The 23,534-nt window shown below is 42.9% G+C and overlaps 1 protein-coding gene across 4 annotated transcripts in view; it reads left to right on the top strand.

Annotated features, from left to right (window-relative positions):
• LOC138638478 (calcium-binding protein 39) overlaps positions 1-23,534 on the top strand; it is a 50,956-nt gene that overhangs the window by 22,565 nt on the left and 4,857 nt on the right. For all 4 annotated transcript variants that reach the window (XM_069727811.1, XM_069727809.1, XM_069727812.1 and 1 more), the window contains 5 exons: positions 1,379-1,497; positions 4,189-4,357; positions 15,464-15,523; positions 15,637-15,702; positions 19,929-20,072. In XM_069727811.1, coding sequence (XP_069583912.1) covers positions 1,379-1,497; positions 4,189-4,357; positions 15,464-15,523; positions 15,637-15,702; positions 19,929-20,072 — 558 coding nt within the window. The remainder of the gene's footprint in view (positions 1-1,378; positions 1,498-4,188; positions 4,358-15,463; positions 15,524-15,636; positions 15,703-19,928; positions 20,073-23,534) is intronic.

Genomic DNA, 23,534 nt, shown 5'->3' with positions numbered 1-23,534 from the left:
CCTCAATAAATTTTGATATTTTTGGAAGCTGGATTTCTTTTCCTGTTTGCAGAATCTGGAATTGCTTGCCTGAGGAGGTGGTGATGGCGAACTCAGTCGAGGGGTTCAAGAGAGGCCTGGATGTCTTCCTGGAGCAGAACAATATTGTATCATACAATTATTAGGTTCTGTAGAAGGACGTAGATCTGGGGATTTATTATGATGGAATATAGGCTGAACTGGATGGACAAATGTCTTTTTTCGGCATTACTAACTATGTTACTAAGTAATCTGAGGGCAGCATGAGTTAGGGGATAGTGAGAGATAGGGCAAAAACGGGGATAGTTAGATAAGTACCGTATGTTGAGGGGGTAGTCCAATCTGAAGAAATGCATTTTGTAGGACATGCTTAAAACTGTTGGTATTGGAGATTAATCAAAGTGTCCTGGGCAGTGCATTCCAAAGAGGGAGGTTTGGATTATTGAGAATGCTAATCTTGGGTCGTTAACAGAACGGAGGGCACAGGTAGGGTGGTAGACTGAGACGAGGAGATGTAGAGTGGTGCTGAAGCATGGAGCCCTTTGTAGGTGAGAGTGATAAGTTTATATTGAACTCTGGAGTGGATAGGTAACCAGTGCAATGACTGGAACAGGGTAGAGGCATCAGTGTAATGGTTGGAGAGGGAAATGATCCTGATTGCAGCATTCAGGGCAGATTGGAGAGAGGAGAGTTTAGAAAGAGAGGCCCCAATTAGAGTTGCAATAGTCCAGATGAGAATGAATAAGAGAAACAGTAAGAGTTTTTGCAGAGTCAAAAGTAAGAAAAGGCTGAATTCTAGAAATGTTTTTGAGGTGTATCTGACACGAGCGAGTGATCGGATGTGGGGAGTGACTGAAGGATCTGAATCTAGTATGACCCCACGACAGTGGGCGTGCTTTTGGGGAGTAATGGTAGAACCACACATGGAAATGGCAATGTCGGGCAAAGGTAGGTTTGTGGAGGAAGGAAACACAAGGAGTTCAGTTTTTCAAAGGTTCATTTTCAGATAGGAGGAGGACATGATGTTAGAGACAGTGGTAAGACAATCACTGGTGTTTTGTAGTAATGTGCATGCTGTAATGTTTAACCTTGATATGGAATGAAAGCCCGCATTTGCATAGGGAAGCGCTCCACATTGATCTTCTCTTCTATGGATATAATATAATTTGATTGATGCTCATTTACTTGTCTGTTTGCACAACAATCATTTTTACGCCAGCATAAATGATCCAATCACTTGTCAAATTATTATTTTGCTCAATTTGCGGGTGATCAATGGGAAATGTATAACAATTTTTGGCCAATATAAATGCACCTTTTAAATTTTGCTTGACCAAAGCTTACTGTGTATTCTCTCCAGGGCAAGAAGGACGTGGCTCAGATCTTCAACAATATTTTACGAAGACAGATTGGAACGCGAACCCCAACGGTGGAATATATATGCACCCAGCAGAATATCCTCTTCATGCTATTGAAAGGGTATGGACCTGTCGGTTATGGTGCTGCGGTACTTCTATATAACATTTTAGTTAGTTGTATACAGTTTATCACAAGAATGAAATGGCCTTTTCATGGCTAGGTGTGGACAGGACATAGGATAGGGGGGCAAATAATAAACTGCTGATGTGTATTGGAGCAGTTTGGGACTGGAGGGAATGCGCAGTGTATGATTTGGTTTAACTCTCTTCCAGCTGGATGATTTTTTTTTGTTTTCCCGTCCTGTCCTCCAAGGGCCATAACCTTATTTTTCCATCGATTAATAACGTTATGAGGCCTTTTTTTAAGAGGAAGTGGGACAAGTGGTAGATTTGAATGGTGCCTGTCAATTTACCATTCGGTCTACTGGAAAATGGGAAAAAATTCCAAGTGCGGTGAAATTGCACAAAAATTACAATTCCAAAATTGTTCTTTTTTTGTTTTTACGGCATTCATTGTGTTGCTATAATGTCCTAGCACTATGGTTCTTCAGGTCAGAACATATTCGGTGATTTAAAAAATACGTAAAAAAGAAAAAAAAAAATCACTAGTCTCACTATTTTCAGGGCCCCCCTAATGTTTTGATTATTTCTTCAATGGAGCTGTGGAAAAAATTGTTTTTTTTTTTGTAAGGTCAGTTTTTTTTGTTTTTTCTATACCCTTTGATGGTAGATCTGTTAATTTAATCGTGTCTTATTGTACATTTTTCTTATAAATTCCTTTCCTTATGGCATTTACCCATTGGGTTAATTTTTCTATCGTGATAGACGAGACTTGTTTGGGTGCAGCGATGCCTAATAATTATTTTATTTCTTCATTTTTAGTGGAGGAGGGAGGTAAGAGGGAGTACTCCTAATAATAAAAAAATCGTGTGTGTATGTATATGCATGTACGAATACACTTCTCAAAAAATAATAAAGGGAACACCTAAACAGCACAATGTAACTCCAGGTCAATCACACTTCTGTGAAATCAACCTGTCCAGTTATGAAGCAACGCTGATTGTGAATCAGTTTCGTCTGCTGTTGTGTAAATGGAACAGACAACAGGTAGAAATGATAGGCAATTAGCAAGACAAACCCTATAAAGGAGTAGTTCTGCTGGAGGTGAAGAAATCTCTGTTCCCATGCTTTTTGGCTGTTGTTTTGGTCACTTTTGTATTATGTCATTGCTCTCACCCCTAGAGTTACATTAGCTTGAGGCTACACCCCACAAAAGTTGCTCCGGTAGTGCAGCTCATCCAGGATGGCACATCAATGCAAACTGTGGCAATAAGGGTAGCTGTGTCTGTCAACAGTATGGAACAGATACTAGGAGACATGGAGGGGACCGTAGGAGGGCAACAACCCAGCAGAAGGACTGCTACCTTTTCTTTTGTGCAAGGAGGAACAGGAGGAGCACTGCCAGAGCCCTGCAAAATTACCTCCAACAGGCCACTAACATCCATGTGTCTGCTCAAACTGTCAGGAACAGACTCCATGAGGGCTCAACGTCCACAAGTGGGTATTGTGCTTACACCCCAACACCATGCAGGGCGATTGTCATTTGCCAAGGAAATATCAAGATTGGCAGGTTCGGCATTGGCGCCCTGTGCTCTTCACAGATGACAGAAGGTCCACACTGAGCACATGTGACTGACGTTACAGAGTCTACAGAGTCTGGAGACGCCGTGGAGAGCAATCTGCTGCCTGCAACATCCTTCAGCATGACCGGTTTGGCAGTGGGTCAGTAATGGTGTGGGGTGGCATTTCTTAGTAGGGCTGCCTAGCCCTCCATGTGCTCACCAGAGGTAGCCTGACTGCCATTCGGTAACGGGATGAGATCCTCAGACCCCTTGTGAGACCATATGGAGGTACGCTGGGCCCTGGGTTCCTTCTGATGCATGACAATGCCAGACCTCATGTGGCTGCAGTGTGTCAGCAGTTCCTGCATGATGAAGGTATTGATGCTCTGGACTGGCCTGCCCGCTCTCCAGACCTGAATCCAATCGAGCACATCTGGGACATCATGTCCATCCACCAACAGACTGTCCAGGAGTTGACTGATGCTTTAATCCAGGTCTCGGTGGAGATCCCAGGAGAAATTGATTCACATTCTGTGTTGCTTCATAATTAGGTTGATATCACAAAAGTGTGATTGACTTTGAGTTGCATTGTTTTTTTAAGTGTTCCCTTTATTTTGAGCAGTGTACAGTATATAAGTACTTCTTCCTCCCCTCCACCCCCTATTAAATTATAATATGCCATATATAGTATATAGTGAGATAGACATTCTATGAACTGCAGCCGGAGGATGAAGATGGTGGCGACCAAGGCCCTTAGCCCATAGCTGCCACCACAACCCAATAGTTCCTTGCGATTGCATTGCCAGAGGTCTACGCTCACGGGTACTGACATAATTTAAATGTCGCAGTCAGATTGACGGCCACCTTTCAATGGTTAAAGTACAGCAGTAGGAGATTGCGTCGACTGCTGTAGTTACAGGCAGATGCCAGCTGTGTATTACAGCCAGAATCTGCCTAGTATGGTGCGGGCTCAGCTCCTCAGCCCCTTATTTACGAGGACCTGACATATCATGTACTATTGTGTCTTATGCTGGAAAGGATTAGTCGGCTTTGCAGTAATTCGGGGCTGGTTCCTATCAGTGTGTGTCCGTTAATCTGTTTTTATACCATCTCATTTCTCTCATTAATAGGTATGAGTCCCCAGAAATTGCTTTGAATTGTGGAATCATGCTACGAGAGTGTATTAGACATGAGCCGCTTGCCAAAATTATATTGTGGTCTGAGCAGTTTTATGACTTCTTCCGATACGTAGAAATGTCAACGTTTGATATCGCTTCTGATGCCTTTGCTACATTTAAGGTAAAATTCCTTCACTTACATTTACTTAAGAGATACAAATTCTACGCTTTGGACAATCCCTACTTATTGAAAGGGTCCTTTTAACTATAAGCAGATCAGATTTGCCCCCTGAAAAACCACCTTCATTCCTTTTTCCCAGAAGCGATCACCTGTAAAATTACAGAGAGTACGGAAAGTATTCAGACCCCTTTATATTTTTCACTCTTTGCTTAAGTTCATTTTGGTAAATTCAAAAAAATGTTCATTTTTTTTTCTCATTATTGTACACTCTGCACCCCATCTTGACTGAAAAAAAATGTAGGAAGGTTTGCAAATTTATTATTAAAAGGAAAACTGAAATATCACATGGTCATAAGTATTCAGACCCTTTGCTCAGACACTCATATTTAAGTCACATGCTGTCCCTCAACCCCTGGAGCTTGTATTCAGTTTTGCGTTTTCGTTTTTCACTCCCCTCCTTCCCAGAGCCATAACTTTTTTTTTTACTTTTCCGTCAATATGGCCATGCGAGGGCTTATTTTTTGCGGGATGAGTTGTATTTTTGAACGACTCCATTGGTTTTACCATGTCGTGTACTAGAAAACGTGAAAAAAAAAAAATCCCAAGTGCGGTGAAATTGCAAAAAAAAGTCCAATCCCACATTTGTTTTTTGTTTGGCTTTTTTGCTATGTTCACTAAATGCTAAAACTGACTTGTCATCATTATTCTCCAAGTCGTTACGAGTTCATAGACACCAAACATGTCTAGGTTCTTTTTTATCTAAGTGGTGAGTGAAAATTCCAAACTTTGCTAAAAAAATAAATAAATAAAAAATTGCGCAATTTTCCGAGACCCGTAGCGTCTCCATTTTCCGGGATCTTGGGTTGGGTGAGGGCTTAATTTTTGCGCGCCGAGCTGACTTTTTTAATGATACCATTTTAGTGCAGACACGTTCTTTTGATCGCCCATTATTGCATTTTAATGCAATGTTGTGACTACCAAAAAGAAAACGTAATTCTGGCGTTTTGAATGTTTTTCTCGCTACCCCGTTTAGCGATCAGATTAATTTTTTTTGTATTGATCGGGCGATTCTGAACGTGGCGATACCAAATGTGTAGGATTTATTTATTTATTTTTATTAATTGTTTTATTTTGAATGGGGCGAAAGGGGGGTGTTTTAAACTTTTATATTTTCCTTTATTCAGATTTTTTTAAAACTTTTTTTTTTTTTAACTTTTGCCATGCTTCAATAGCCTCCATGGGAGGCTAGAAGCTGGCATAGCCTGATCGGCTCAGCTACATACAGGCGATGCTCAGCTTGCTCCTATGTAGCAGAATTACTGCATTGCTATGAGCGCCGACCAAAGGGTGGCGCTCACAGCATCACAGCAATCTGGCATCAACAACCATAGAGGTCTTCAGGAGACCTCTGGTTGTTATGCTAAGCACCGATGACCCCCGATCACATGTAGGGGGTCAGCGATGCTTGCATTTCCGGCCTAATGGCCGGAAGCACCTGTTAAATGCTGATGTCAGTTTGACAGTGGAATTTAACTAGTTAATAGGCGCATGTGGATCGTGATTCCACCTGCGCCTATTGCAAGCACATGTCAGCTGTTCAAAACAGTCAAACATGGTGGTGGCAGCATCGTGCTATGGGGGTGTTTTTCAGCTGCAGGGACAGGACGACTGGTTGTCATTGAAGGAAACATGAATGCGGCCAAGTACAGAGATATCCTGGATGAAAACCTCTTCCAGAGTGCTCTGGACCTCAGACTTGGCCGAAGGTTCATCTTCCAACAAGACAATGACCCTAAGCACACAGCTAAAATAACAAAGGAGCGGCTTCAGAACAACTCTGTGACCATTCTTGACTGGCCCAGCCAGAGCCCTGACCTAAACCCAATTGAGCATCTCTGGAGAGACCTGAAAATGGCTGTCCACCAACGTTCACCATCCAACCAGACGGAACTGGAGAAGATCTGCAAGGAAGAATGGCAGAGGATCCCCAAATCCTGGTGTGAAAAACTTGTTGCATCATTCCCAAGAAGACTCATGGCTGTACTAGCTCAAAAGGTGCTTCTACTTAATACTGAGCAAAGGGTCTGAATACTTATGACCATGTGATATTTCAGTTTTTCTTTTTTAAAGGGAAGGTGCCATCAAAAAATTTTTTTTTTCAGAAATTGTAAAAATCTAAAGAATTAATGATTACATTTTCTTAAAAAATATTATCATTTGTTTATAATTTAGTAAAATATGAAAAATAATTTGAAAAGTTTTGGAATTTCCACTTTTAAACACTAGGGGGAGCAGCTGCTGAAATTTCAGAATAACCTAGTGTACAAATAGCTCACATTACAGCACTGCAGTAATTATGGGCGGAGTCTGCTGACGTGTGTGATGTCTCCTCTCCTCCCCTTCTGGGTGTTTGCTAAGGGATTAGAGAGGATGATATTCAGGAACCCAGTGAGCAGCCATTTTGTTGGTGACTGCTGAGTATGGCTGCCGTCACACTATCAGTATTTGGTCAGTATTTTACCTCAGTATTTGTAAGCCAAAACCAGGAGTGGAACAATTAGAGGAAAAGTATAATAGAAACATATGCACCACTTCTGTATTTATCACTCACTCCTGGTTTTGGCTTACAAATACTGAGGTAAAATATTGACCAAATACTGATAGTGTGAAGGCAGCCTTATACTGACAAGTAGACAGTCACTGAGGATGGCAGGCAGCAAGGATTCTGGGAGATATGTGGTGGAGGGAGCAGGGTGACAGCAGCACAGAGTATTTCAGGAGAGCAGTGTGCTGGTCTATGGGGGCCCCCTGTTCGGTGTGCGGAGCAGCCAGGGATTGTACATAGAGCGCTGTCTTTTATACACATGGATGGACCATCTGCTTGTTTGCTCCACAGAAATCCAGGAAACATTTCTGCGGATTGATGGCCTGTTCTGATCCAGACTTTGCATGCAGACCCCATTCCCCTCCTCAGATCCTGTCTTCCCCATCCTGTCCTGGCGATGTGTGAAAGCGAGGTGACAGGTGCAGTCTGGGGTGACGCTGGGAAGGAAATGTAGCCATATAGTAACGATAAAAATGAGACCCCTCTCTTCAGCTGCCTCACCAGCCTTCCCCTGACTACACCTAACTGGAGGTCATGCTGTCCCCTCTATTACCCCAGACCCGCGTGCAGGTGCTCAGCCAGAACCACCATAGAATGGGTCCGCTTTCTGAAGATAATACTGCCATAGTGTTCTCACATAATACCGCCATATAGATCACACACAATACTATCAAATAGATCACACAATACTGTCATACAGTTCTCACACAATACCACCATATAGATCACACATAATACCGCCAGTGTTCTCACATACCACCATATGCTTCTCACATAATACCGCCATATAGATCACCCATAATGCCGCCACATAGATCTCACATGTATTGTAAATAAAGACTCGGCCAGAATAAAGTAATTTATTTTAAACCATACCGAACGCATAATCCTCGGCTCCCTCATCTCCCACAACAAAAATAATAAACCAAAATGGGGAAAGACACGCAAGGGGGAGAGGAGTGCATAGGAGAGGATTAGATACTGACTGCTGAGCCGTGTATCTAATCCTATCTTGTGTGATACTGTGCACAGGACAGGATTAGCTACACAGGACAGAGGTAGCAGTGGTAGATGGTATATAGAGGCAGGCAGCAGTGGTAGATGGTATATAGGGGCAGGTAGCAGTGGTATATAGGGGCAGGTAGCAGTGGTATATAGGGGCAGGTAGCAGTGGTATATAGGGGCAGGTAGCAGTGGTATATAGGAGCTGGTAGCAGTGGTATATAGGGGCAGGGAGCAGTGGTATATAGGGGCAGGGAGCAGTGATATATAGGGGCAGGTAGCAGTGGTATAGGGGCTGGTAGCAGTGGTATATAGGGGCAGGTAGCAGTGGTATATAGGGGCTGGTAGCAGTGGTATATAGGGGCAGGTAGCAGTGGTATATAGGGGCAGGTAGCAGTGGTATATAGGGGCAGGTAGCAGTGGTATATAGGGGCAGGTAGCAGTGGTATATAGGGGCTGGTAGCAGTGGTATATAGGGGCAGGTAGCAGTGGTATATAGGGGCAGGTAGCAGTGGTATATAGGGGCAGGTAGCAATGGTAGATGCATAAGAAAATAAAAACTCTGTACTTACCTTCAGTCCTCTCCCAGGAAGTGCTGAATCATGTTCAGGGCAGAGCAGTGTGACGATCTCCCTGCTCTGCTCTGAACAGGTCCGCAGTGAGCAGTGATTGCAGCCTGTACTGTAATACTAAGTACAGGCTGCAATCACAGCTCCTGGCTGCAGATACTCACCCCGAACCTCTCTTCCCAGCACCAGCTTCTCCCTGGCAGCTCCTGCTATGATCGCACACACTGAGCTGTGTGTGCGATGACAGAGGAAAATAAAAAACAAAATGGCCGCGATCTCCTCTCACAGCTGTGACGTAGCAGCCCAGGGGGCGTGCCCAAGCCACAGCTGAGAGGCAGGAGGAGCGGTCGGAGTCCGACCGTTGGCTCCTATGTCCATGGCTGCCGTAAGTGAGGTGTGCAAGTGTCGTGCCCAGACACTTACACCCACACTAATGAAAATGGCGGCCTCCAGTGGCAAAAGTAAAAATGAATAAATAAAAAAGTATGAAAGTAGTACATTTACTTTTGTATTAAAAATAATTGATTATATAATCAATAATTATTAATACAAAAACTAAAATCACGGCACCCTCCCTTTAATAAATTTGCAAAAATCACTACATTTCTGGGGTTTTTTTTTTCCAGTCACGATGGGGTGCAGAGTGTACATTAATGAGAAAAAAATGAACTTTTTTTGAATTTTCCAAATGGCTGCAATGAAACAGAGTGAAAAATGTAAGGGGGTCTGAAGACTTTCCGTACCCACTGTAGCTGCCCAAAAAATGTAAAATATTTCTGCAGTGCATCTGCAGGCGAAAGGAAGTAATGCAAGACAGGCCAGGCCATCAACCCTGGTCAAGTGATGGGGATCCAGAACAGGAGACCTGCTCAAGTCTAAAATTCCCTACTAGAGAGTATCAAATGGGTTTTTTAAACTAGACCCCCTCCTTTTCCAAGCTTCACATTGTGCCCATCTTGATCATTTTATATAGTATACTAGCTGTACTACCCGGCTTCGCCCGGGTTAATAACTGCTGTTAGCAAAATAGAATGTGTTAACAAAAATTTATTCTGCACACAAAAACCACAAAACAAATAGATAGAAATGTAATTATTAAAAGGCAAAAACTAAGCTAATAGAAGCTTTTCACAACATATATTTCAACACCAGAAATATTCCACACAGATTTAACTAAATTGGCCAAGTAATGTGAAGTAATCTTCTACTACTTATTCGAGAGCCTTTTGATAAACGACATTCCTAGTTTTTCCTTCAGGTGCAAAGACGAACAGATTTTTGGCTGTTCCAACTCTTGAACAGGCCACACAAAGTTGACCATGAGAAAAGCATGGAGATTGTAAAACGATTCCAACTACTTTCAAGGACTGTCCCTGAGCCTTGTTGATGGACATAGCAAATGCCAGTCGAACAGGAAAAATCAAAAGGCAAATCAGATGGAATGAGAGGAATTGTTGGAATGAAAACCTCTTCACCTGTGGCACATCCTGTCAAAGTGGTTGCCTAAATTACATGTGGAAACAGGTTCTTAATCAAGAGTCTTGTTCCATTACACAGCTTTGGTGGATCCAAATTTCTCAATAGCAGAATAGGTGCTCCATGTTTTAGAAAGAGGTTGTGAGGAGGAAGTCCTTGTGGCTCCAAGGAATTGAGGAACTCAGTTGGATAAAATAATGCTTGAGCAGGGTCTATTACTGTATCCACTGACTTGTAGTTTGTGCACACACCTGGAAGGAGATTTAGAATTTGAAGATTGATCTTTTTGACGCTGTCAGCTTTGGGAGCTAGAATAGCCCTTTCACACAGCCAGCCAGAATTTTTGAAGTGGAGTTGAATGTTTGGAAAAACCTTTGCTTTCAACTCCTCAATGGAAGTCACAATGCAACAAAAGTTGCTTGGGAAGGTGATCTGTCCAGTGGTTGTGTTTACTGGTGCCTTGCCATCTCCAATAGTCAACAGCTGGCTCGAAAACAGTCCAGCAGAAACATTGCCTGTCATGTAGACCCTCATGTTTGTGTTCAGTGATATTTTCTTTACTTTTCTCCAAAGGTACGATGCTTTGAGACAGGCATTGAGTTCGTCTGCAGGGGTTGATCTTGGAATAACAGGTAGTGTTTGGCGGAAGTCACCTGCCAAAACAACAACTCCTCCCATGATATATTTGTTGCTACGCAGGTCTTGCAGCAGTCTGTCCACTGCTTCCAGAGCCCTTTTGTGTGACATGGTCCATTCATCCTAAATGATGGCACTGCATTTTTGAAGCAACTTGGCCAGTCCTGATCCCTTGGCAATATTACACGCGGGGCTGTCACTATGAGACAGGATAAGTGGTAGTATGAATGTCGAATGTGCTGTCATGCCACCTTTTAAAAGGGTAGCTGCAATTCCAGAAGATGCCACTGCAAGTGCAATCTTTTTTTTTTGTTGTCGAAATTTTGCCAGGAGCAAGTTTATTACAAATGTCTTTCCTGTTCGACCTGGAGCATCAAGGAAGACAATCCCACCTTTGTTGGTTTCACTGAAACTTAAAATGTAGATATAGGCGTCCCTTTGATCTGGTACCAATATTGGCTCTTTCTGAGACACAAATGCTGTCAGTTCATCAATATTGTAGTTTGTTTCTATGAAAATCTCCCTACACATTTGGATGCCTTCAGGATTTCTTATTGGAGCAGGCAAACCAAGCAACTGTAAGGCTTTTCCTGACATTGCTATGCACTGATCTTCAAGGAGCATTAAAGTTTCATTGAACATTTCCTCAATGAAGTTGATGAGTTGCTGAGGATTTTCCCTTCTAATATGCATGAGGATGTCCTCACTGAGATCAGTTTTGTACTTTGTCCAAATCTCAAGAGGAATTGAAATGCTACAGGTTGTTAGAATAATAGCAAAGAGGTGTCTTAGTCGCTTTGGGGTTTGTGTGGCTGCTGCTTCACTGAGGGTCAAGTCCCAGTGTCCATCATTTTCCAGAAGTTATTTTCTTTGGCAAGCTTCCCTGAATGTTTCACACACATGACCTCCGACGGTCTTCAGGTCAGAAAATGATGTAGGGCCTTTGACAACATGACCATTTTCCAAGTGCACACTCAGATGCACAACTGGTGGGTAGCGCTCATGAATGGAGAATCCTAATATTCTCCAAACAGCTTCATTGCTGCTTATGTACCTGCCCATCTGGAATGCGTCCACTTCATCAATAATCGGTCCATTTTTCTGGAGTTCAAAAACTGCTTGATCACTTCCTTTGTGGACATATTTGCAGATATACTTGATTGATTTCACAGTGGCAAGATTCGACATTTATGTGGGCCTGGAATATTTTTGAGAGCAAAGGGTTGTAAGGCACTACCCACCTGTTGTCAATTTCTATCTCTTGGAGTGATGATCCAACACGCATTTTGAGCTTTGCTGTGAAACCACCATCCCCTGGCTTTCTTCTTCAGTAAACTGGATATCCATCTTGTCCTGTTTGGGTTTCTTGGACCAGGGATCGTTTGTAATGCTTTGAACACCTGCCATCAATAATACAGGGTCCCACACGGACCATGGATCATGTTTTTGTGATGGTGTCACAGCAATGGGTCAGTCTGAAGGTCTGGCAATTCGACACTGATGATATTGTCAATTTAGTTAGGCTGTATTTTTTGCTTCAGCCAGATCAAGATGTGGGCGTTAGGAAGGCCTCTTTTTTTTGCAATTCAACTGAATGCATCCAGCACTGCGTCTCACCATAAATATGTGATTGTGTGATGAGATTAGTCATTTTTGAAAGTTTCTGTTTGAGAACCCGAGCAATAAGGTCATGGCGATTCACTGTTTTTTGGCCCTGGAACAGGTGCCCTCCAATTTCCTCCCAGGCAGGATTGCAAGTAAAGGTGATGAAAAGATCTGGACAGCCATACTTTCTCACATAAGTCATTGCATCCTGTGTGTATTCATGTATGTGTCGTAGGCTTCCAGTGACACTTGATGGAAGAATAACCATTTTCCCCAACTCTTTTGGCTCAGCATCATTTGCAACAGCATCTCTAAGGTGAATATGTTCCTCTGCCCTGAGCTTCTTTTGATTTAGTCAGATAGATAAAAGATGTTCACTCTCAATCTTTGCATACATGTCAACAATAATTTGGTGGAAGAGGTGTTTGCAATTCAAGATGTGATTTTCCTCTGCAAATCTTGGCATGATCCTATATGCATAGAAGTCCATGGCAGACACTTTTTTTCCTGAAGGGTTGTCTGTTGTAGGATCTGTCTGAGGTATTCCAAAGTGATAGCCATCCTGTCCCTGCCAAAAGATGATTGGATATTGCAGTGCATCATAGGACATGTGAGTTTCTGCTACTCATTGCAAACTATTGTTCCTTTTCCGAAGCACAATATCACGGCTTTGAAAATCATTACCTACAATCAAGATGGCTACCTCATCAAATGTGGGAGCATTGAAACATCGCTCAGAAAGATCATTGGCCCTTGAGGAAGCAGCTCTTGTTTTCATGTCTGCAAGCCTCGCTATCCTCTCCTCAGAAAGTTCATTGGCTCTTGAGGAAGCAGCTGCTGTTCTCATGTGTGTCAGCCTTGTTTCTCTGTCTTCACATTTTTCATTGGCCCGTAATGCAGCTTTTCTTTTCGCATCAGCTGACATTCGTGCCATGGAATTCCTTTTCTTATGAGGCATTATTGTGGTAAAAATAGTCTGTAACTGGCAGTTTCTATGTCCTCTCACATAGAGGTAATGTGACATCAGCCTTTCCACCAACACACCCTAACTGACATGCTATTACCTCACACAAGCTTTGTTCTACTGATAATGTCGTTTGTTGCCTATATTAACCAATCAGAGCTCAGATTAATTAACTGTAGCAAAATAGAAGCTGAGCTGTGATTGGTTGCCATTGGCAGCCTGATAAATCCCTAGCCAACAGGAAGCCGTCCCCCTGGCAGTATATATTAGCTCACACATACACATAATAGACAGGTCATGTGACTGACAGCTGCCGTATTTCCTATATGGTACATTTGTTGCTCTTGTAGTTTGTCTGCTTGTTAATCAGATTTTTATTTTTGAAGGATAATACCAGACTTGTGTGTGTTTTAGGGCGAGTTTCATGTGCCAAGTTGTGTGTGTTGAGTTGCGTGTGGCGACATGCATGTAGCGACTTCTGTGAGATGAGTTTTGTGTGGCGACATGCATGTAGCAACTTTTTGTGTCGAGTTGCATGTGACAGGTTAGCGTAGCAAGTTGTGTGCAGCAAGTTTTGCGCATGGCGAGTTTTGCGTGTGGCGAGTTTTGTGTGGTGCATTTTGAGTATGTGCAAGTCTTGTGTGAAGTAACTTTTGCATGTGTTGCAACTTTTGTGCATGTGGCAATTTTTCCACGTGTGCAAGTTTTGCGTGTGGCGAGTTTTCCATGAGGTGAGTTTTGCATGTGGCGAGTTTTGCATGTAACGAATTTTGCGCGTGGCGAGTTTTGAGTGGCGACTTTTGTGTTTCGACTTTTATGTGGCGAGGTTGGTGTATGTGTGGTGGAATGTGTGCTGAGGGTGGTATGTGTTCAAGCGCGTTTTGTGTGTGTGCTCATATCCCCGTGTGTGGTGAGTATCCCATGTCGGGGCCCCACGTTAGCAACTGTACGGTATATACTCTTTGGCGCCATTGCTCTCATTCTTTAAGTCCTCCTTGTTCACATCTGGCAGCTGTCAATTTTCGTCCAACACTTTTCCTTTCACTTTTTCCCCATTATGTAGATAAGGGCAAAATTGTTTGGTGAATTGGAACGCGCGGGGTTAAAATTTCGCCTCACAACATAGCCGGAGTATACATAAAATTCTGTCCAGCTGCAGAATACATGTACAGTGAAATAGGGCCAAAAGGACTTCAGAAAATCGGTGGAAATTTGTCTTGTTTTTTTTCCCATTATGGATGTGCTATAAAGCAATAGATTCAGCCACACTCTTGAGTATTGGGAATCATTGCTCATTAATTGGACATTTTTACATTTATGTTTTCTCTGTTGGTTATTATGGGATCATTACTAATCATCACTAGCATGATGCCAGTCATTTTTAAGAACTAGCTGACTATTCCAGGTTCGTAAAGGCCAATAAAGTCGCCTTGTCCATGTGACCTATTGGTGCATATGGGAATCATGGGAGGGGCGGGACCCGGACCCGGGCGATCAGCTGAACATCATGGAGGCTTAAAGTTGTTGTTTTTTTCCCGCAAAATCTCAGAATCGCCTCTAATAATCACTAACCTCCAAATGTAAAGTTTTGACTATAGAGATTGGACACATCATTAACTAAATTAAAATGATTTAGAAATTTGGCTTTATGATTGTGCAGTTAGGGTGCATAGAAAAACGCAGGTCATTTTCTAAAACTTGGGTGACAATGGTTAACGACAAAACAAATATTAGGCTATAAATTAGACAGTGGAGTCTGGTGACGAAGGCAAGGTAATGATGCAGATGCCTCATCAGAGGCTATTTTCTGCCTCCAACAGAGTAGAATTACAGCGGGATGGGATTTTATATTATTGGCCGATTACTGAAGGGTCCGCGTCTCTTGTTGTCCCCTTCATTGTTTCCTAGGCAGAGCGCTGCACATTTGCTAGTGGCAGTGCCTGGTATTGCAGCTTTGAATGCTCAGTCCCGTCTATGTGAATGGGATTGAGCTGCAACATCAGGCATGGCCACAAAGATGTGCCTATTAAACGAGGGGACGTAGTATTGTGGGGAAGGACCATGACCTTTCCCGACTGTTAGAAATATTGAGGTCAATGATGTATTCATAGTCTAGACTCCAGCAGTAGTTGGGGCCATGCAACACGTTCTCTCTGACATATTAGATATTTAATGCTGACCCATAGCTTCTATTGGCAGCAGTTCAGACTCGTCACTTATGTATTCACTTCGCTGTTTTTCTTCTTCAGGACCTGTTGACTAGACACAAACTTCTGAGTGCCGAGTTTTTGGAACAGCATTATGACCGGGTAAGATGGAATTAATAGGTTAATTTCTGCAATTTCCATTATCTTGGATTATTATTTGCACTCCTTTGCTTGTATTTTCACAGCTGCTTATTATATCTTTTTTTTACTTTCAGTTCTTCAGTGAATATGAGAAATTGTTGCACTCAGAAAACTATGTGACAAAGAGGCAGTCGCTGAAGGTAAGCTCGTGACCTGGAATTTCTAAAGACTAGTGAGATAAATCCGTGTCCCCTTTTAGGCAGGGTGATTTTTATTTATTGTAGAGTCTGTTTGGCACTGGTAAGGCTACGTTCACTCTTGCATTTATGATATTCCACTTCATTGTTTAGTTTTTAGGAAAAGACAAATATAATTACACAGGCCTGTAAAAAATACATTTTTAAGAGCTGTTTTGGTTATTCCACGTAATATTTGTTTTTTGGTGCTCTGACTCCGAAAATGACCTGCGTTCTGTCATAGGACATTACATTTTCTGGCAATTTAGGAAACTATGTTAAGTAAGGCAGTACCTCGAAATAAATGAAAATAGTCTTATAAAATTCATTTTTTATTACTAATTTTTTCATGAAAATCATTTTTGAACTGAAATGAGCTCACTAACAACTTCTCTGCGAGGCTCCTCTTGGTACATTTACGCTTGTGAGTAGCATCTGGAATGTATCTGAAGCATCCAACAGTTGTCTGCCAAAATTGTAATGCTCTATTTCCCCTGGTATCTTCTTTCCATCTCTTTAATGTCCTGGTGGAATCGTTCACCTTGCTCTTCACTCACATCTCCCAAATTTCCAGGAAAGTAGTGAAAGTGGGAATGGAAGAAATGCACTTTCAAACTCATCAGGCAACCTAAAGCTTGAAATGTTTTCAACATTTGTCCGACGATCTTTTTGTAGTCAGAATCTTTTTTTTTTTTTTTTTTTTTTTTTTATTGCCTAAAAATTTCTCTGTGACCTTTTCTAAATGCAAGCCACCCTTCTTTTTGAGGATCCATCATGGCATTAAAAAATTCTTTATCAGCTATAAGCTGGACCAAGAAGAGTTGGCAGCTGCGGGTGCTCACAGTCGGTGAAAAAAATGTCCTCTGAGTAACTTTGGTACCTCCCTATAAAGTTCTTTTAAAGTTACTCAGAGGACATTTTTTTCACCGACTGTGAGCACCCGCAGCTGCCAACTCTTCTTGGTCCAGTGATTTTGTCGGTCTCAACTGTCCCACAGACACAGAAAACAAGGGTATGTGGTATACCCTGCTTGTTGCCCGAGCAGCATGCACAAGACCTTCAAATCCCCACACACTTGCCAACCGTGGTCTTCATATTTAAGCTTACAAAGAACCAATTCAAAGTTCTCCTAAGTTTCCTTCAAGTGTATGGAATGATCTACAGGGATGGAAGCGTAAAAAAACGCTGTTGTGGAGTAAAACTGCTTTGAGACTTCTTTTTGAAGAATCTATAAACAGACGCCACTGCGCTGAATCATACTGTATTTTGAATAGACCCATCAAACCTTCGCCATCGATGCAATAAACCAACTTGTCTTCCTGGACAAAGTAAGGAACAAACTCCTTTTCATGATGCCTGAACCATGAAAGAAACACTCCTGGTAACATTAAATTCCTGCTTTTGAGCCTTGATCCGAGTAACTCAGCGGTATCTTTGGGAAGATTCAAGTTTCTTAATAAATCCTTCATCTCCTCCTGGGAAATAAACTTTGGTCTTGTATCATCTTTAAAGTCCGAACTTGATTCGTCATCTGGTTCAGGTATGATTTCACCTTCATCGGAGATGGGTGTCTCTTCCAAGGTAGCAGGGGCCTTGGGTACTGGTACATCTGTGCCATGGGGGATGAGACAAATTGCTGAGAGAAGATTGGGGTATGAAATGGAATGCTTTCATTCGGAATTATACTTTTGTTCATGCTATGTGAAATCGTAACTGTCGTCATTATGGTTCTTTACCCATAGTGGAAATTTTTTTCTTACCTTTGAAGCAATTTTGGAGGTCCTCAGAACACCGGTTGCACACTTCAAGAGGCGCCCAAACTTTATCTTGATATCCAAGTTTTAGTCCGAAGTATGCGAGGTATAATTTTTTCACAAAGTCGGTAATATTCAGCTGTTGATTCAATACTGTATATTCAGCACAAATGAAACCAACAGTCAGGTGAATTAATACTCTTCCGTAAAGCCATAGCGCTAACTTGGGGAAACACGGTTGATGAATGAAATTCCAATGCAAGTTCCTGGAAAGCATAAGGACCTTTCATTATGTCGCGAACTACCTGACTGCCACCAGCCAATCATGCAGTTCCTATTGATGGTAATGGGGAAAGAAAATAGGCTGCCTGCCGATGATTCACACCAGAGTTTGCAGAAGAACCACCAGAGTTTGCCTGCTCAGATAGCACCTTATCCCAGCAAGTTCGCTCATCACCAGTGAACATTGCCTTACAGAACAACTATTTGTTTGTTGTCATTATTGACTCGCCAGTCGACTCTACTTTGTTTAACTCCTTCCCGACATAGGACCTACTTGTACGTTCTGTGCCTGGTCCCTGTGTATGGAGCAGCCATGTCGGTTGTGCTGCATGGTTGGTATCTGCCTGTAACAGCAGCCAAATCTCAGCTGTGACGGCTGCAGTTTAACCGTTTAAATGTCACTGTCCATCGCTGACTAAAGTATTCAAACGATGCTGTCGTTGTTGTGCACATGCATCAGCTCCCCGCTACCCTATTGCATGGTGCCAGTGGGTTTTTGTGGGCGCCATAGAAGAACGTAATTTTGTCTATATATTGCAATGCAGTATCACAGGTTCAAAGTTCCCTACTAACGAATATAGTAACAAACAAAAAGTTGTTAAATATATAAACATTCAAATCTCCCATTTATTTCCCTACTAAAATTAAACTTATTTGTTAACGCTGTGTACGTAAACATTTGGGCTAACAAAAAATATTAAAATTAGTCACCCAAACTGTAGACCCTGTAAAGAAAGTTTTTTTTTTTGTTTGTTTTTTTTTTACAAAATTGCATTTTATTGTTCGCCATACTTCTCTATAAAATGCACTATGTAGTGCAGAATGTTATCAATAAGAACGCTAGTCACTGCCCAGAGCACACCGCGATATCAATGTAAAAATAAGAATGTTACAGCTCTTAGGAACTGGCAACGCAAAAACAGCAACAACAAAATTATAGAATTTTGACATTGCCATAATCGTACTGACCTGAAGAGTAATTTTACCTGGTCAATTATATTGCGCAATGAAAACTGAAATAACAAATAAAGCAACAATTTTTTTCACCATGTCACTGTATATGGAATTTTTTTTTCCTGAAAAATGCAAGGAAAAAAAAAAGAAATTTAAGCTCTAAAATGAAAATTGGGCTTGGTCGGAAGGGTTAAGGGTACTACATTTTTATCCAAAAATTGAACATAAAATGAAAGTAAAACTGAATCTTCACTTTTCATGCAGGGCTTGTTCAACTTAGAAATTTTAGCTGATATTTGTAGTCTAATGCTTGTATTAGGCTAGGTTCCCGTTGCGTTAATGTGTGCACGCTAACGGACTGCGTTGCACGGTGAAAATGTCGCAATTAACGCCGTGCAACGGGTCCGTTAGCGCACCCATTGAGAGCAATGTTATGTTTTGCTGAAGCACATCGCTAGCGCAAGCCATTTTCGGCACGCGCTAGCGATGCGCCGTTCTTTTGTGACGGACCTCGGATGCTGCTTGCAGCGTCCAAGGTGCGTCTGAGGCCCGTTCCTCGCTAACGCAGATCGGGGATCTGCGCTAGCGGGGAGGGAGAACACCGACCCTATAGAAGCATTGCGTTAGGGCAATCCGTTAAGCGCATAGCGCTAGCGGATTGAGCTAACGCAATGGAAACCTAGCCTTAAAGGGATTGTACAGGGCCTCTCATTGCAGCGTGAGTGACCTTGCTGCTTCCCGGGCGGGATCCTACACCGCCGTCAGACGTGTGCATTGATACTGCAGGTACCTACTCTACTTAGTGGGGCACAATCCTGATCCCTTCCAGGCATGGGACTCTACAACGGCCCCACCGGACCCACATAGCGGCTCTCAACCTTTGCTACAGGCAGTCGTCTTTTTTTTTTTTTCTTTTTGCACAGGTGACGCTTGTCCACATGAGTGGTGATTAAATGTCCCTTCACCGGGGCTCCACAACTAGAACGTCCACAATCCCTAACATAGTGTGTTAATCCCTGTTTCTGCTCCCTGTGATCTTACCGTGCACAGGGGTTTGAGTAGAGTCCCGGTGAAATGATAAATGTCAGTTGTGGGAATAACCCTATATTATAGCTGTTGGGTGACTGAAACCTAAAGAAATGTACTAACCCGCATGTCATATCGTCACATAATCATCCTTGTCGTCTTCCTCCCATGCAGCTTCTTGGTGAACTTCTGTTGGATCGACACAATTTCACTATTATGACAAAGTATATCAGTAAACCCGAAAACCTCAAGCTGATGATGAATCTGCTACGTGACAAGAGCCGCAACATCCAATTTGAAGCTTTCCACGTGTTTAAGGTGCTGCACTAGCGACTATAGCTTTAGTTTGTGTGCGAGAGGCGTGATCTGCCAAATAATAGTTTGATGCAATTTGCTTTACTAAGTGATTTAATAGTGAATGTGTCAGGTCTGCTGTGCGGAGGAGGAGGAGGAGGTGCAGAACAAGGGAATATGTCATTTTCTGCAATTTGATTCAGTGTTTCCATGTAGAAAACGGCAAGGACTCCTAAAGAAAGCCCAAGAGTCCTACTTGCCCCACCTACATAGGATGATTGACTGCTGTTACTACATAAGTTTATACAGGAAGAGCGGTCCGTTACTGTGGTTGGGCAAGCAAGGCTTACAGACTTTGTGCACGGGGAATAAATAATTGGTTTAATGCTAGTGATGGGCGAACCCCCCCCGATGATAGGGATCGGTGGGTTCCCCGAGTTTTTTTTGTAAAGTTCGAGCTCAGGGCCGGAGATAACGCAAACTTGTGTCTGAACCCCGAGCTTGGACTTTACAGATATGGGTTGGGGCGGGGGGACTGTAAAATAAAGCCTAAAATGAATAATAAACATTAGAATTATACTTGCCTATCCAGCGACGCGTCCTCGCCTCCCGCTGTCTCCCGGCCACATCTGCTTCCGGGGCCGCTTACTACCTTCTGGTGGTATTCATTGCACTCTGCAGTCTTCGGCTTTTTTCCAGCAGTGTTCGCGTGGTGACGTCACTACCGAGTGCAGTGAATACTGCCGGAAGTTAATGAGCGGCCCCCTAAGCAGATGTGGCCGGGAGACAGCTGATCGGGAGGACAGGTAAGTATAACTATAATGTTTATTATTAACTGCCACTATATAAGTGGTCATAGTCATGGATACCTAAGCACTGCAACGCCCTGCCCTGGATTAAGTGACATGGCTAATCAGAAGAACTATACTATATTTCTAATTGGAGGTATTTGCTAATATTATTACTACTACACCTGCTAGATATTTTGGATAGTATCTTGTAGTTGTGAATATCCCTTTAGGGATAGTGCCCCTAGAGATCCCCATATAACTTTTCTGCCAGTTTTCATGTTGTTTTCTGCCTTTCTTCTCCGCTTCCTGTGCCGTAGCACCAGCTCTGCTGTCAGTCATCACTTCCTCCTCAGCTCCCTTCTGACCACTCTTTGCCTTCACAACCGCATCAAAGCATCAATATTATTCTCTATACGCTTACACAAATTCAGGTATTTGTAGGATTCTCGTCAAGTGTGTGAGTAACCAGTTATATCAAACAGGTGATAATGACCATCATTTTCATAGCTTGAAACACATTCATTAGCTGAAATGGAAACAGCTGTGCAGGAGGCTTAAAACTGGGTGAGGAACAGGCAAGCTCTGCTACAAAGGTGAGGTTGTGGAAGACCGTTTCATGGCACAGGTAATACACCATGGCCTGACGCAGCACATTATCAAGACACATGATGGTTATACTGCATCAGCAAGTCCTCTCAGGCAAACATTTACAGCAGACAGGGGTTTCAAGATGTGCTGTTCAATCTGTTATGAAGAAGCAGCAAGAAATTAACAACATTGAGAGCCATGGATGCAGCAGTCGGCTAAGGAAACTTAGGCTACTTTCACACATCCGTCCCTCGCTGTAAGGCATTATACGGCGGGGGGACGTATTGTTGGATCCGGCGAAATGACTGAAGAAACTGATGCGATGGATCAGTTCTTCTGTCGGATCCGTCGATGTGTTTTCGCCAATCTGAGTAGATAAGATTTGAGAGAGAGAGGCCCGGAAGGGAAATTCCATTCCTGGGCATGTGCAGATTGGAAAAACCTAATCAGTTGCCGGAATCTGTCCCTGATGGATTCCGGCGCCATATGCTTCCATTACAAGACAAGCCGGACACAAAAAATGTACGTTTTGTGAAAAACTGTCAAAACGGAAGGCAATCCGGCACTAATACAAATCTATGGGATAAAAACAGATCCGATGGCATAATTTGGCGGATCCGTTTTTTCCTCAATTTGCCGGATTGTGCCTGACGGCAAAAAACGGATGTGTGAAAGTAGCCTTAATGCAGCAGATGAAAGACACATCTCCAAGATCCCTTCCCAATATGTATTAGGTGTAGTAGTAATAATACCTCCAATTAGAAATGTAGGATTGTTCTTCTGATGAGCTATGTTGCAGGGCGTTGCTGTAGCTTAGGCATCCATGGTTATGATCGCTAACCACTAACTGTCACTATGAGTGGTCAAAACCATGGATCCCTAAGCTACTGCAATGCTCTGCACATGGGAAACGTGACATAGCTTATCAGAAAAACTATACTATATTTCTAATTGGAGACATTTGCTAACAGTATTATTGTTACACCTGCTGCGTGTGCAGCTGGGGGGTTAAGACCTGCCTCCAGGATTAAAGACAGGTATTTTTGCAAAATTATAAAATGCTTTATTTCTGCTTTGACTGCACCAATAACTAAAGGAGCCATCTTGTCAGAATGCAGCATTACTGCTGCACAAGGTGGCTTTTAGTTTCTAACGGCTGGAGGGGGTGACAGAGTCCCTTTTAATCTATGGATGAAAACGTAAGAACTTGGGAGGAGAGAAAATGTCAGCAGGTGGTCTGGACTGATGAGTCAAAACTTGAAACAGAAGGCATTTTGTTTGCCAAAAGGATGAAAAGCGTTACAATGAGTGGCTGCAGGCAGGGGTGAGACTTAAGGTACCTTCACACATAACGATATTGTTAACGATATCGTTGCTATTTGTGACGTAGCAACGATATCGTTAATGAAATCGTTCTGTGTGACAGCGACCAACGATCAGGCCCCTGCTGGGAGATCGTTGGTCGCTGAACAAAGTCCAGAACTTTATTTCGTCGCTGGACTCCCTGGAGACATCGCTGGATCGGCGTGTGTGACACCGATCCAGCGATGTCTTCACTGGTAACCAGGGTAAACATCGGGTAACTAAGCGCAGGGCCGCGCTTAGTAACCCGATGTTTACCCTGGTTACCATGCTAAAAGTAAAAAAAAACAAACACTAGATACTTACCTACCGCTGTCTGTCCTCCAGCGCTGTGCTCTGCACTCCTCCTGTACTGGCTGTGAGCCGGAAAGCAGAGCGGTGACGTCACCGCTCTGCTTTCCGGCTCACAGACAGTACAGAAGGAGAGCAGAGAAGCAGAGCGCAGCGCTGGAGGACAGACAGCGGTAGGTAAGTATCTAGTGTTTGTTTTTTTTCACTTTTAGCATGGTAACCAGGGTAAACATCGGGTTACTAAGCGCGGCCCTGCGCTTAGTTACCCGATATTTACCCTGGTTACCGGCATCGTTGGTCGCTGGAGAGCGGTCTTTGTGACAGCTCTCCAGCGACCAAACAGCGACGCTGCAGCGATCCGGATCGTTGTCGGTATCGCTGCAGCGTCGCTTAATGTGAAGGGGCCTTTAGTGCAAGTTTGAGGCTGCATTTCAGCAAATGGAGATGGGAATTT

This window comes from Ranitomeya imitator, chromosome 5, assembly GCF_032444005.1.
Source record: "Ranitomeya imitator isolate aRanImi1 chromosome 5, aRanImi1.pri, whole genome shotgun sequence".
Lineage (NCBI taxonomy): Eukaryota > Metazoa > Chordata > Amphibia > Anura > Dendrobatidae > Ranitomeya > Ranitomeya imitator.
The sequence above is the reverse complement of the archived record's forward strand: the minus strand, read 5'-3'. Positions and strand labels throughout refer to the sequence as shown.